The 16357-nt window shown below is 31.9% G+C and overlaps 1 protein-coding gene across 1 annotated transcript; it reads right to left on the bottom strand.

Moving 5' to 3' along the window:
* Positions 1-12762: 12762 nt before the first annotated feature.
* LOC133675305 (bidirectional sugar transporter SWEET10-like) lies at positions 12763-14650 on the bottom strand. The gene is made up of 6 exons (XM_062096645.1): positions 14608-14650; positions 13918-13954; positions 13598-13808; positions 13323-13484; positions 13100-13219; positions 12763-13002 (listed from the first exon to the last, which is right to left on the bottom strand). The coding sequence occupies exons 1-6, from the start codon at positions 14648-14650 to the stop codon at positions 12763-12765; spliced, it is 813 nt and encodes a 270-aa protein (XP_061952629.1).
* Between the last annotated feature and the right edge of the window lie 1707 nt (positions 14651-16357).

The raw sequence follows: 16357 nt of genomic DNA, 5'->3' as shown, positions 1-16357 counted from the left end.
GTAACTGTGGTTTGTTAAAATGATCAATAAGGAACACTTTCCAGTTGGTTCCATTGACTTTTTACATAAATTTGTATAGTCCAAACAGCCTTAAAGCACTAATTACCTGTATCTATTCCTATTTAGTTTATTGTCAGTAAGATTCTGTTTGAAATAATGATAATGTATTTTTTATTTAGAAATATATTAAAATAATATTTTTTTAATGTTTAAAAATTATTTTTAAAATCAGAATATCAAAACAATACGAAAATATAAAAAATATATTTTTTAATTAAAAAAATTCAAAATTTATGGGACCCAAATAGGTTCTAAATATATATTAAAAATCTGTTTATTTTTGTATTTCAAAAATATTTTTTAAAATAAAAATTAATTTTATTTTATTTACTTCAAATTATTATTATATATATATATATATATATATATATATATATATATATATATATATATTTCAAATAAAAAATACTTTATAAAATAATTGTTAAAACATTTTCAATCAGCCTGTAAACATACAAAGTAGCTCCTAATTGTTGATACGGTAAGTACTAGTAGATGCCAAAATTCTCACCAGCTCTTCTCTGATGTCTCCCCCACACGGTCTCAAGGTTTTACAACTCAAGTTTCAGTTCAAGGCGACTTCTTTGATTCAGGAACACCAACAATTAATAATCTGAACATTGGGTTAATCAAATGATCATCTAGAAGAAAACTAATTAATACGTTAACAGAAAACTTATGGGAGAATTTTGAATTTTTTTTTCTTACATTTCTTCTCATAGTAGCAGTTAAATTAATTCATTGGATAAGTTCCCAAATCTTTAGGTTCCAAATTTTAGTTTAATTACTTGCTTTTATTGCAAAAGCAAGTCACTAACTAGTAATATAAAATTATAATTAGAACCTTATATTATTTAATTGTTTAAATTTTTGTTTATTGCAGCTATAAATTATATCAATCTAAATCGGCTGAAAATGATTTTTATTTCATGCACCTGATCTAAATGTTTTGGCATCTTTAGGAAGGTGGATTCCACTGGCAATGCATTCTATCTCAACTGCTTCCCACCTGCATTAGAGGACGGGCTTGCATTTCTTTGATGGGCTTATTTCCAAAAAAATTATATTGTTAATTATATGTATTATTGGTTGTTATTATATGTGTTTCTGATTGAGTTCACGGCATTAGCAGAGAGCGTACTGAAATTATGCTCCCTTTCTTTCTAAAATCTTGATTGTGCTTGTCTTTCAGATAAGATAAGGTGGGATTTAGCTTCTTTTTTTTTAAGCAAAAAGTTTCATAGCACTAAAAAAAAAACCAAATAAAAAAATAAGAACCAAACCTTAACCCAAAAGCTTTATGTTGCCAATAAAGACGAAAAAGCTACCTAACCAAAATATCGATAAATAAAAAAAAACCAAACTGCAATTGAAAAATTATAGAATTATTCGGTAGCACAAGATGCTTAAGAAAGACTAGGATATCTACAACCAGAAAGGACCAATTAAAATAGAAGCACACCCATATCATACAGCCTCCACACTTAAGGTAAAGAAAAGAATGGAAAAGAAAGCATCTTCACCAAAAGAGAAACATCAGCACAAAAACCATAACCACAAGCAAAAGTAGAAAGCAACAAAAACACAAATCAGGCAGAGAAGCAGAGACCATCCCCTGGAAGGAAACAAGATAGCAAAGGAAACACAAACTTGGCAAAACAAACTTTCACCACCAGGAACCCCAAATAGAAATAGACAACAAAAGGGTTAAAAAGAACTGGCTGACTCAAATCCAAACAACAAATTCATTTGTTATGTGCACTCCTTGTTTAGCCAAGTGATTTGCCATATGATTAGACTAATGATGAGAATGAATGAAAATGATTGATCCCAAGCATAAAGTCAATCTCTTATGTGAAGAGAAAAGCTTATGGTGCAACCAAGATATGTTATTTGGATTATTCATCCAACTAATGACATTAGAAGAGTTTGATTCAATAATAATATGCTTGTGATGCAAGAGAGGGTTAGAGGCTGAGATTTTAATAGCTTTGACAACAACTCGAACCTCGGTTTCATTAGATTCTAAAATACCAGTCAACATCGAAAAGATACCAAGAATAATTCCATAATAGTTTTGCAAAACACCATCTATACTTGAGGGTCCAGGCTTTCCTAGCGAAGATCCATCCACATCCATTTAAAGCTATTAGCCTTAAAGGGAGAGCATATGACAACCAACATAGGTTTTTGGAGATTCATCCGTCTAATAGACCCTCTACTGATCTTAACAGATTTGAAGTTGTATAAGAGAAATCAGAATCTATAGCCTTCAGCCACAAAAAGAGTTTAGTAATAATAAGAAAGAACTAGTAATAATAAGGAAGAACAATGTGTCATGGTTCGGGGTCTTCTGCTTGAAGATCACATCATTATAAAGTAACCAAATAGACCATGAAACTGAAAAAAATAGTGGCAACCATGCTTCTTCTTTTTTAACTTATCAATATTGACTAAAGAATCCCACTGAGAAAAAAAGGTTGACAAGCTATTTAGGCAACACCACGCTAACCCCCATCAGTTAATGACTTTGGACCAAATGATCCAATGATTATGGCAATGCATAAGAATGTGATCAATCGATTCTTCCTCAACTAAACATATAAGGCAATTAGCAGTTGAGACATCCAATATACCTCTTCTAACCAACACACCACAAGTGTTTATTTTACTGATGATGGCTATCCAACAAAAGACCTGTATTTTAGGTGGGATGATCCCATTCCAAATCCCAGCAAAAGAGAAGATAGTGTCCATGGAAAGACAAGAGCTTAATAAACCGCGGAGGCATTTAACAATGAATTTGTCTGTAAAGTTGTATTTTCATACTAGTCTATCCTCTTTATCTTTATCTAAGTTCACCTTTGATAAAATAGCATATAGTTGGTATGATAAATCAAAATTTCTTCCCCGTAAAGGTCTAGACCAAGAAAGGTACCAAAACCATTCGTATCCATCTCACACTCCCATCTTGTCGAGCTTGGTTCTTTATCATTGGATAAGCTGAAAAGGGTAGGAAACTAATATGTCAAACTACCATTATCAACCCAAGTATCAAGCCAAAATTTGATCATCTTGTCAATACCAACTAATAATACAGATTGATGATTAATAGTATTTTGCAGCCTATTATCTTTAACATAGTAGTTAACAATTCGTGATCATGTACTTCCAGCCCCTAAAATAGTATCTTGCGATATAAGTTTGAAACATTGGAGATTGTAAATGCTTTTGATCATATTTTTCCATATGTTAGACTCCTCCAAACCAAATCTCCATAACCTTTTGAATAACAAGGCTTTGTTTTTATCCCTTAGAGATCCAATCCCAAGACCACAAATATTACCCATTTTTTGGGGATCCCCATAAAAAAAAGGAAAAGAAAAAAAAATACAAACAAATTATTGGAAAAAAAACAAAAAAAAGGGAAAATAAAGAAAGAAAAAGGAAAAACAATGGAAAAACAAACGAGAAAGACAGATAAAAAATAAAAGATAAGAAAGAAAAAACAGAAAAAAAAAAAACAAGAGAAGAAGAAGGTTGCCCTTCCTCCAATAGCCACCGCTGCAGGCCACCATTTTCTCCTTGTAGTCGTCTAGGACCACCACCATTTTACAACCATCGCTAGCAACACCATCACCAGAACAACCTCTCTTCTTCTCCTCCTCTTTCATTTTCTTTTTCTCCTTCAACCGCCTTCCATTATTCTGCAAATGAATAGTAGAGAGTCTCTCCATTGCTCCTGGGCCAGACCAAAGTCAGCCCAAACCAAAATGGTTGGGCTGAATTCAGCCTAGTCCCTTAAAAAAAAGGATTTGTTGGGTTGATCTCGACCCAATTCTCCGATGTCGGCCTAACCAGGGTGGGCTTAGCCCACATAATTGGGTTGCGTCTAACCCAAAATAATATTATAATATAATAATAATATATAATATAATTTTATATATTAAATAAATAAATAAAAATTTTAAAAATCCTTTCAAAAAAAATGTTTTGTTTTCGTGTATACGACCAAGTCTCTCAAAGATTTAAAAATCATATCATATTTTTATAAAAAAATAATTAAAAAAATATGTATTAGCATGTATTTTTAGCTTTAATAATCAGTTTATTAAAGTTATGAGAGCTAGGCCTATATTTAAAAAATACCAAAAAACTTATTTTGTTTTCTTTTAGTATCTGGGATTACGAACTTATACGTAAGATGTGTTCTCGATATTAAACTTATTTTTTTATATTGATATTAGAATGATTAGGTTTTTACTTTATAAGATAAAGATCTCCTTATTGAGAAAAAATTTTCTAAAACCTTAGACAAATCAACAATTAGAAAACACGACAATACCTTAGCTTATATCAGACAATTAAACAATGCAACTTACCTTAGGTAAAACGTATTAGGGGTGCTAATACCTTATCTTTACGCAACCAATCCCTATACCCGATCTCTGAAATCAGTTAGAGTTTCTAGTGACCAAAATACTAGGTGGCGACTATCATTCCCTCTTTCCACTAATAAAGGATAAGAATTCTTTGTCTTGTCTATTTCCCCACACCATACATATGGATATTCCATATACCATGTTTTCAAGGAGGACATTCGCCGCGATACCGCACCACGTGCGACAATCACCAACACTTTTAGGAAGAGTAATTGTTTACCAGCTAACATTGCACAAAGCAAAATGGATAAAATCCTACCCTTTCACGAAGCCAATCTAAAGTTGATGTTATGGAAAATGGGTTTCCACATCGATGTTCTACATGAGCTTGCACCAATAAGAAGGCCTAGACATTTGAAAGGAAGTTCTTCCTGGTTGCATCAAAGAATTTGAGCTGTATAATAAAAAATTTGATCTTCTATACCAACATTAATAATGTTATTTTTAAAAAAGTTAACTTTCATACTCGACACTAGTTTGAAACACAAAAAGGTGAGCTTAATATAAGTCGAGCCAAAGATTAACGTGTCATCTATATATAAATTGAAGGTGAGATAGCATAAACACATCATGACCTATATTGATACCTTCAATCAAGCCCAAATATCAACCTCGCTACAACATACAACTCAGCCCCTGACTTACACTGTTGAAAAGAAACTTTTTTCCAAGCCAAATTCCTCCGTGGGGGATCCATTTACAAGCACTAACATTTTAGTTGTTGAGATACATTGTGTCGCATGTCACCCGCGCGGCAATTCGGTGACTTTTCATTATCTTTACTTTATTTGAAAGTCGTCACCTAGTATTTTGATTTATGGTTACTAGGAAACCCAAATGTTCTGGTCGTTGTCAAAAATTTGAGGGTAAAGGACTGGTTGTGGCTAGGGAAGGTATTAGCACCCCTAACACACCCTACATGAGATAAGCTGCTTTTCAGTTTGATGTGATTTGAAAATTTGAAATATTAATCAAATTCTAAAGTTTTAATAAATCAGTTATTAAATCCCAAAATATATATAAAAACATGTTTTTACATTTTCATGGAAAATATAACATAATTTTATTTATCCTTCAGATATTTAACCATATTCAAATTAAACACTTAATTCTTCTTGTCTTTTTAATTTTTATAATTCAATAACATAAATAGAATAAACAAACAAACACACTAACATTACATTTTTACTATGCTCAACTCACACATCACTTTTACATATTACAAAATATTAAAATAAATCAAATACTAGTAATCTAAATATAAACAGCAACATTTGAAATTTACAAAAGAAAGCCTCGGGAACAGTGCTGGAAGCTCCAAGCCACAGGAACAGCGCCGTGAAACCTTTGGGTCGGCTGAACAGTGGCGGCACGTCTTCTCCACATGCCACCACCACTGGCGGCGCGTGAACCCACACGCCGCCGGAAAATCCAAACAAACAGGTGGGTCTGCCACGACCTCCTCCCCTCTTCCCTTCCTTGCCGGCGGTGAGAACAACGTCACCTGCAAAGCAACAAAATCGCCACAAACAGTTGATTTGTTTTCTGTTTTGGATTTGCTTTTGTTTTGTTTTCCATCTGTTGTTCTTTCTTCTTCTCCGGTGGCCGACCTGCTGTGGAGTGTGGAGTGGCTCACCAGCGACTCGCGCAGTCAGATACCCACTGGATCAAGTAGATCGTCGACCCCTCCTTCTTCTTTGGTCGGCGGTGAGGCCAGCAGGGGTCTAAGGAGGGGGAACGGACCACATTAAGCTCAGTCCCTTCTCCTCTTTTTCTTATTTCACCGGCGTTGAGGCAACAGAGGACTGCTGGTGATGGAGAGGGATGATCTGTGAGGTCTGGCCGGGGCAGGAACCAAAACGTGAGGGGCTGGGGGGGTCCTTGTTTCTCCAAGCCAAATGAATATCGGGGAAAGGGAGAGGTGAGGTTCTCTCATGTCTCTGCACAAAAGAGGGTGGCGGCTGGAGAGGCTGCGAGAGGCAGATGACGGGGAGTGGGGGCTCTGGTTTCCTTTCAGAGGAAGATGGAGATGGGGTTTGAGCGGCTGAAAAGGGGGGTTTGTGTGCAGGGAAAGAAGGAAAACCAGGGAGATCGTTTGGTGAAGGGGAGCAGGTTGAGAGGCTGCAGGAGATGGGTGAAGGATGGCGCCGGTTTGTGTCGGTTTGGGAGAGAACCAACTGCCAAGGAGGGAAACGGTTTTTTTTTGTTTCGGGAGCAAAAGAATCAAAGAAGATGGGGGTGGCGGCTCCCTGTAGATGAGTTTAGGTTAGGTTTTTTCTTTTGTTTGGCTGCCCTCCCCAGTAAAATTTTTCTCCTCCGCCCTCACTTTTTTTCTCCCCCTTTTGTTTTTCACTGTAGCATGGTATTTATAGAAAAGTGTTGCTAGGTTTTCATGTTAGTCCCTCAACTTTTCCTTTCCTTTTTTTAAAAAAAAATTTTAATTTTTTTTATTTTTTTATATTTTTGAAAATAAGCAATATCAACATCGACTTAACAAGATATGAAAGTTTAAAATTTGCCTTCCTTTGATGAAAACATTTTAATAATTACTAATGACTTTTGACATAACATGCTTCGGTCTGATTGCTAGCAACTTTGAAATAATGCTTCTCACCAAATTGATAGGCATAAAAATATCTTTCAAATTATTAGCATTTTTTATACTAGGAATAAGAATAATGAAGGAGCTATTAATACCTGAAAGTAGAAGGTAGGACCGATCGAATTCATCAATCAATCGGACAATATCCTGGTGGGATGTAGCTGGCAATAAACTTCTAATTTATACTATAATTTTGGGCTGTTAAGACATTCGAAAATATTACTAAGATGATGGAGATTTTGTAATTAATTACGTACTGGACTAATCCTGTTTTGATTGAAATCACTCACGGCACTCAATGGCATGCCATAAGCAGACTGTGCATAATGGCAACCTTTCTTCTCTTTTTTCGATTTGATTTTTTGTTTTTTGTTGGAGACCATCCACTTTATAGATAAGATGGGGTCTAGCTTCTTAAAAGGTTCAAATAATTACTCGTAAAGATTTACACCGAAGGTCTTGGTCTGGCGACAGGAGGGGCTTGTCTCCTCCTGTTGTTTCTAGGTTCGAGTTTTAATGTGTATGTCTATTATCCCTGCGGTGTTTTACATACCTACTGGGTTTGCAGGGTGTTCAGTGAGCCGTAGGATTAGTCGTGGTGCGCGCAAGCTGGCCCGAACACCCACGTAAATCAAAAAAAAAAATATTGGATGTTTTTGTATTTCAGGAGACTGCCAAATATTTTGCCTGCCATAAGTTTTCCTTGCGTAAGTTTGGATATTGTAAACAATGTGATCCAAATTTGATTCAGTCATCAGAAATCATACTTTTGCAAATAAAGCTTTAAAAACTTCGAGTGCGTACATTCTCTAATCAACAAAATCAATTATTAATTAATCATTCAATCTAGATTTTAAAAGAAATTCGAAAACGGTCTTTCATAATTAGGTCTCTAAAACATCAAATTAGAATAAAATATTAAGATTGAATCTCTTGATAAGTTGATTGACAGAAGAAGTTTTGATATTAAGTTAAATAATCATTTAAATTTAAAAGTTTAAACCAACATGTGAAATTTCAATAAAAAAAAAAAGATACACATAATTAGCTATAAATAAATAGTTAATTATATCTATAAATTAATACATAGTTAGGAAAAGTAATGGGGAAATATAAAAATGTTGAGATTCTCTTGGGCACATTCTTATATTGACCCTTGAGCGGACCATAGTTATATACTTAATTAACACTTTATTTAACATAAAGAAATTTTCAATTACACGTTTATTTTTTCAAATAAAAACAAATCCTCGTCATGTGTATTATGCGCATGAACATTTCTTTTCCAGATCATACATTAAAGCACTAGTCTACTTGATATTAAAGTCACACGTGTAGACTCCCATGCCATAAACTTAACTGGAACAATGGATGATAACCCAAGCTACAGCAAATTCAGGAGTTTTGCAAGCAAGCATTTATTCTTCATTTGTGGGTTCCCTCAAATGGCTGTCCTGCTCTCTCCTTTTTCACCAAATTAAGAACAAAGTGAACCTGTAATGTTTTCCATCGCCAAAAACATGTAGTTGAATTAGTAATGCCATCACCTTCAGGGTATCTTCAAAACTTGTGTATCAATTAAGCTATAAACAGCTGACTTGTAAGTTGTTTGGGATTGTGGTGGCGATTCAAAGTATTTCTCGCTTAAAAATATATTAAAATAAAATTTTTGACATTAGCGCATCAAAATAATATGAAAACATAAAAAAAATTATTTTAAACAAAAAAATCAAAATTTTTAAGTGTTTTTTGCAATTAACTTCTTTGTTCTTGAATTTCAGTTATCATTTGTTAAAGTATTACATATTAAGTTTGCTCAGAAGTCTGGAATTGTTAGTTTAATTGTAACACTTCAATGAATGATTAATTCTGCAAAGAAAAGAAGAACATTGTTAGTTGGATTTTTTATATATATATAATAATCGAGTATATTAATCAAAAGGTAATTATTTATAAGATGACCCTTTACAAATTGAAAGGTCATTTACAGGAAAATAAAATTTTCACAATATTCAAATACCATCTATAAATAGATGATTACTTAAAATTAGATACACGTAAGCATGATAAAAAAGAAACTAAAACCCTAATCCGATTGTTTGTGTTTTTGTCGATTGATTAAGACAGAAAATGGCTCATGTAATGCTTGTGTCAGAAAATGGCTCATCCAATATTAGCATTAAATTAATTAAAAAGAAAAAGGAAAATTGAATCTCTAATCCATGAACCCCCACTAATACGCCTAGTCAGGTCCTCCTCTTTGAGCCTAATTACTTTTCTTCTTTTCAGTACAGCAAATTTTCCAACATAAACGACAGCGAGGGGTCAAATCCTGAAAGCACATTAATAATCATGGAATAACACACAGAAAAAAAGGGTCAAATCCTTTCTTTGCAAGAAACCATTGCCATGAATTTGTTATATGATATGAATAATTAAAATTTTAAAACGTTTGATTAAAATGATTTTTGTACACACTCGTGATTAAAAGGCACGATCTTTTCACTCAAAAAAATATCTGAATTTTTTTAAATTCAGGTCTGAATATTTTTCTTAAAAAAATATCAAGAAATAAATAATAAATAAATAATAGAAAAAAAAATAATTAACCAAGAATCGTGAGTCTGAATATAGATGGAAATTCATAAACCCATCCAGTCCATAATATCAACCTAGCCAAAACCTTTTCTTCTTGTTTATCATTTTGAATTGTATTCTAAATGATATTTTACTATATTTTAAAAAATAATTATTTAAAATTAATTTTTTTATGTTTTTGAATTTTTTTAATATGTTTATATTAAAAATTAATTTTTTAAAAAAATATTATCTTGATATATTTTTAAACAAAAAATATTTTAAAAATAAATCAAAATCATATTTTATATAATGCTATCTTCGCTGATGGGTTAATAAATAAGACTTAGAGCTCGGATTGGACATTGATGATGATGGATTGGGTACTATTGTGCTTGTATTCATTTCCGTGAGTACAATTTTATGGGGTTATAGCTGAGAAACGTTGAGTCAATTATTGTGAAAACAATAATGTTTGGGACTGATTTGTAAAATTGTTTTTTTTTGGGGGGTTGATTCGTAGTTGTAGTTATCCCTAATTTGGTCCACTAGAACTTCAAAGTTTAATCAGAATAAAATTAGAGATTAAATAATTATTTTTTCTATTCATAGCTGTCCAGTCTTATCTAATTTGATGAATTGACTAAAAAACGTGATATAAAACTTGATTCGGATTATTTGTTAAGTTAAATTGATTTTAATATTATCTTGATTAAATTAATTTATGATCGGTTAACTAAATTAAATTCATTTACATTTGATCCATTTAATATTAAAAAAATCAATATACATTATTTTTTAATAAAAATAATAAATTTTAAGTAACTTGATGTTAACCTCACGACAAAGATGAATAAAGGTTAAATGACACAAGCTGACGTGTCACGACCCCAAGGGCTGCAGCCCAATGGGTTGTCTTGGCCTAGGGCCTTGCTATACTAAATAGTGTAAGAAAATAAAAGAAAGGCAGCAGGGTCTTGTTCATACAATATTTTGATGCAGAGCATTTTATAGAATAATTTATAAAATTAATATGAAATTATTAAAGCATGTTACAAAAAATATTGAAATAATATATTCATATTTTATGTGATTGAAACAAAATAATAAATATAATAAAATCATGTTCTAAATCTATTTAAATATTCTAATAATAAGCAATTGATTTCAATAAAGATTTAATAAATTATTTATTATTAGTATTCTTATTTTCATATCAAAAATTTAATAATTTAAAAATAAATTAGTAAAATTCAAGTAAAAATTTATAATATTATTTAAGAATCATGTCAGCAAAATTTTTCTTGGAGTATAAAAAAATAAAGGAAAAAAAAGAATAATTAAAAGAATAAAATATTAAAATGACAGTAAAGGGCCAGGACCAACGTCTCGCTAAAGTTTACAATAAACTCAAGGACAAATGTGATCTTACTAAAAAGAGTATCAAAGAGACTTTAAATATTCAAGTCAAGAAACCAATAAGTGGTTAATTATGACTTTTATTTCTGATATTGACTTTTTGAGCCATAAAATTAAGAAAAGGTTAACGGGAGGGATGAGTTTTTAAAAAAGCAAAGATCTTGATATATATATATATATATATATATATATATATATATATATATATATATATATATATATATATATATATATATATCAAGATCTTTTGGCAAATCTTTCTGAAGTGAAGAAGCCTGGGACGAGACGTGTATCAACTGACGTGAAACATCTGCATGTTGACATATCCAAATCTAAGAAGGAGTCAAAAAAAAACGTGTTGCCTTAAATTGACATGAGTTTTAATCCTAATGTTAATGTTAATGTTAATTGGATTTTATATTAGCTTGAATTCCCAAAAGTCGCGTGCACATTTTTCTACGTGAAAGAGCAGTACCATTTATCTCGCCGATGATTATTTTCTACCCACACTTCCCATTCACGGAGGTTGCAGGCAAGGAAAAGCAATTATTCTCTTCACACTCCATGAGGTTAAATAACATGACCCATATATATAAATGCCTTAGTCACCGGATAAAAAATTCAAAAGTCAATCCATGTGTCGTAGAGGGACATCAAATGTCATGGTTTAAAGACGTTTTTGAAAAGTGATGTTGGGAAGGAGAAGATTTTAAATATAATTATAAAATTATGATTAGACGGATTAGTAGGAGTATTCTTTTTAATATTATGATTGTTAGAAACTCTATGATTTATAAAAATTCAGATAAGAAATTGGTTATGCAAAAATAAAAAATACATTACTCCTAATATATCCTATCTAAAATAACCTGCATTGTTGTTTGATTATTTTTTAGGTCAAATTTATATTTGTTGGTTTTTTTCTAATATCCAAAACAAATCTCTATTAATGAGAAAATTTATACATTATTGGATTAAATCCTAATTATTTCAAGATCTAAATTTTAACATCTTATTTATTTTGCAGTTTATATCTTTAATATCTGAAGATATACTTTATTGTGTAATTTTACAACTCCAATATATTTTGTTTTCTATTAAATGTATTAAATATTAAGACTGTTTTATTTTTTTTATATAAAAAAAATGTTATTTTCTTTACGAGTGATTGTGGAGTGTATGTGATATGTTACCTCCATCTTTTTGGAGACAATGATATTAATAGCATATTTTTTGTTCAAGTTTGTTTTTTATGAATTATTTTACTAGATAATTTTTTTGCTAACAGAATTTTTTTATATATATATTAGTATTATTAAAAGAGATTAACAATAAAAATTATGCAAGGTTGAATAGCTTAGAAGACACTGAAATATGTCTATGATTTACTAAAAATCATAAACAACACTTTAATTATAATTTTTGAAACTAAATAAAACAAGTTTCACATCCTTTTTTTTATCTTTCTAAATTTAGCTATTTTATTTTAATTTCTAAAATATATAGAAGACTGGTTCTACAGTAAACAGGTTATTTTATTTTGTTTACGTGCACATGACACAACCATGTAGCATGCATTCTTTCATACAAGAAGGTAATACAACTTATGTAGCCACTCTCCTATTCTTCAAAGTAAAACAGAAATGGCGGATTAGCTATAAATTAAACTTTGTTCGTGACATCCATGGCCTCCTTGGTTTGATCCTTTGCAGAATGAGCTTCAAACACCTCATTTCCACCACCCTCATTCAGCTTTGGCATAGCAATGTTTATGTCGGAGCAATATTGTTCAGACAATTCTTGAGTTTTTGGCTCCGCCACCTCATTTTTCTTGGGGTTCCTATAGATTAGATAAAGCACCATCTGGAGGATACCGAAAATGAACCCCAAGATGTTCGGAATCTGTTGATTCAAAACAAAAACAATCATAAATTAGGATAATAATTTAAATAAAACCTTAATTGTACGTTTTTTTTGGAAGATATCATATTGAACTTACAGCAACAAACTTGTCTTTCTTTAGATAACCATAAAAGAACCACATCACTGCACTCAGAGTGAGGAAGAAAGACAAAGAAAAAGGCATGAATTCCACGCTCTTTGTTCTTATAACTTTTCTCTGCAAAATACAATTACGTATTAGGAAAACGAATATCCTAGTGCAATATTTTCTTTAAAATATGCAACTGTTGATATTTGAGTTGCATGCTCAAGTTACTGACCACAACGCCAAGAGGTGCGACAAAAACACAGAGAGCAAATACCATGCAAATCCATCCTAGAACTTTGACACGTTTAGTGCCTTCTGTTAGTAAGAGACTTAGTGCACAGATGAGACCGAACCCGAAAATATTGAACAACAGGAGAAGCTTGAAAGTCAGAATCTGCACGAAATTAATTACTTCAAATTAGTAAGCCAATAATGTGAAAATAAGGACCCTTTTCACATTTTGAGGTAGACATGCAGCGATATTGAGGTGAAAGTAGATATACATACTTTGTCCTCCTTGGTGGCGTAGAAAAGGTAGACAGCAATATAGCCGATCTCCATGAAAAAGGCGAAGGAATTAATGGTGATAAGAAGCATGGCATTCTCACTAAAAGTTGCATAGAACAGCCAAAGCATTGCACTGAATAGTGCAATCACATATGGGATAGATTGAAACCCTTGGCTTGTTTTCTTCTTGCAGATTTGATAAAAAGTTGGCCTGTGATATATATTTTTTAATTGGTTATCACAATTTAGTAAAATTTATAGAGGAAGGTAATTATTGAGTATGTGGAAAACTGGAGATTTGCGGAGTAAGTAAGACTTACAAAGGAGCAAGGCAGACCAAACAGGAGATGATGTTGCCTACAATTGGCAGCCAAAAAGAAAATTAATAGAAGCAAAATGAGTGTAATAATCTGAACCATTTTCTTGAAGATAGTACACTGAGAGAGAGAAAATTATCCAAAATATTATGCAAAGAAGCTTAATAATTTCCATGCATCAAGAAGTTTCATCTCGATCGATGTAGAACCGCCTTATTATCCTTAAAGTTGAGACATTCAACTGTATGGTGAGAGGAGACGATGAAGGGTAAGTGTGGATTAAGTTAAGATTAGAGCAGATTAGGATAGATTTATAATTCTATATGAATCTGAAGTTATTCATGTGAAACGAGCCATCTCACGTAACAATTATTTTTACATTTTCATCCCTATAACTTTTGCACATTCATTCTAGTTTGTATTCTTTCCTACTTTTCATGATTCCACCCCTACAATTCGTTAATTATAAGTATTGAGTCTTGAGCACGAAAAAATAATTTGATAAATAGAGAGTTCAGTAGTTTACTGATAATAAATTAATAGATTAATTCTTACGTGTATAATAATAAGCTTAACAATTTGAATAGGATAGTAAAAATTAAGTAAATTCATTTAAATTATATATTATAAAACCAATAAAATAAGAAAATAACCCTCGACATTAACAAGCTGGCACTTAGCTTGTTTATATACCTAAAAGACCAAAACCGAACACCCATGTAAAATGCAAGGCCATCTCTCTGCTGCTGCTGCTGCAAAAAAAAGAAAGAACTATATATATGTATGTATCAAGTCTCTCTTGTGCAGCTCTCTCCCTCACGATCAAAAACCAAGTTGCTTGTATTTCTCGAAAGAAACTCTTACCGTGTTAATTTGTATTAGTGGGCAGCGGATGTTAGCTATTTATAGCAATGATGGGAGGACATTGCATGGATAATATCTAATTTGTATTATTGGGTTCCTTAAATTCCAGTTAAGTTCCTTTGGACTTCTTGTACATAAGCTATACATGTAGCCCTAATTAGGGTCATCTATACTCTAGAGCATCTAATCTATATTTGTCTTTTCTCGTTTTTTTGCCTAATTACATGTCTTAGAGTACCCTTTGCTTTTAACTTGTAATTAAATCGACAAGCTTTTCCTTGTTATTTAACTACTTGTAGATCAATCAGGTCCAGTTACATTTATATTTGTTTTTTATGGGACCGCTAGTTTTTTTTTATGTTATACTTGTGTTTTTCTTTTTTATGGGACCTTTGAACCGTTCTTGTTAACATATATATATGATGATTTTCAGACTCCAAAAAAATAAACTATATTTTTATTTTATTTAGCATATTTAATCATTTATATATAGAATAATTGGTTGGTATACATATTTTAAATTATCCTTTTTATAAAATGAAAACATTAGTATATGAAAATATTGATAATCATATTAGAAATATGATCGATTTGTAATCACAAACTTTTATTTATTAACATTATATTTAAACACGACTATAAATGCATAGATATTAACAAAATAATGTTGGGAATTCCGACTGGTGATGTTCTGATATTCGTTCATTGGAGGCTAAGCACACTGACATAATATTTAACGTGGTTCGGCAAACCGCCTACATCCATAGGAAAAGCCATTGCATTATATAGGAAGAGTACAAGATTTACAAAAATAAAGGAGGAGGAATCATCCCCTCTTTGACAACTCTCAACCTCACTCTATTTTTCTCTTCTTAGTGCTGCAATGGCAGCTACTGCTAGCTGCCTTGGCAACTCACTCTCTCCTGCATTTTTCACATCTTTGGCTCTACTATCCCTCTCTCAACCCTCTCATTTTGTTCTCTAATGTATGCCTCTATTTATAGGCATTCATGGCAACTCCTCTTGCTTTTTTGTCAACAATTGTGGCTGCCAAACTTACCAAACTTTGACATTAGACAATGGTTGTTGGTTGCCACCAACAACCCACCATTGTAGTCTCTTTCTTTGACAATGGCAGCCACATAATTGGCAATATTCCAACAATCACCCCCTTTGCCATTTATATGGGCAATTATCCTCTTGCTTTTTCATCACACACTTGCATCCTGCAGCTCTTCCAAGCTTACCATTCCGAGAGCGTCTTTGGCCATGTTTCCAGGTACTTGCCAAACCTTTCAATCACCAGAGTCATCAAAACACACCTTTTCTCACACAAAAAAATCACTTCAACTAGATGGTTTGTCACATTTCATCTGAAGAGTTTTTAACGCTTGTCTCTAGAATAACATATAATATTTATATATTCAAAATAAAAAGATTTAGATTTAGAAAAAGATTGAGGGAGTGATAGGATTTTAACTTACGATATGTCACTTAATTAAATATCAAATAATAACCCCAACTTAAATATTTAATTATTGAATAAGATTTTAAAAGCATTTTTATATTAACTTCTTAA

Source organism: Populus nigra, chromosome 16 (genome assembly GCF_951802175.1).
Source record: "Populus nigra chromosome 16, ddPopNigr1.1, whole genome shotgun sequence".
NCBI classification, from domain to species: Eukaryota; Viridiplantae; Streptophyta; class Magnoliopsida; order Malpighiales; family Salicaceae; genus Populus; species Populus nigra.
This window is presented reverse-complemented; position numbering and strand designations above follow the sequence as displayed.

Excerpts from the sequence above, each read along its gene's own strand:
- LOC133675305 (XM_062096645.1), bottom strand. The coding sequence starts at position 14,650 with ATGGCCTTGCATTTTACATGGGTGTTCGGTTTTGGTCTTTTAG. Across the intron at positions 13,955-14,607 it reads GTTCGGTTTTGGTCTTTTAG|GCAACATCATCTCCTGTTTG; the intron begins GTATATAAACAA and ends TGCCAATTGTAG. Across the intron at positions 13,809-13,917 it reads TTGGTCTGCCTTGCTCCTTT|GCCAACTTTTTATCAAATCT; the intron begins GTAAGTCTTACT and ends TATATATCACAG.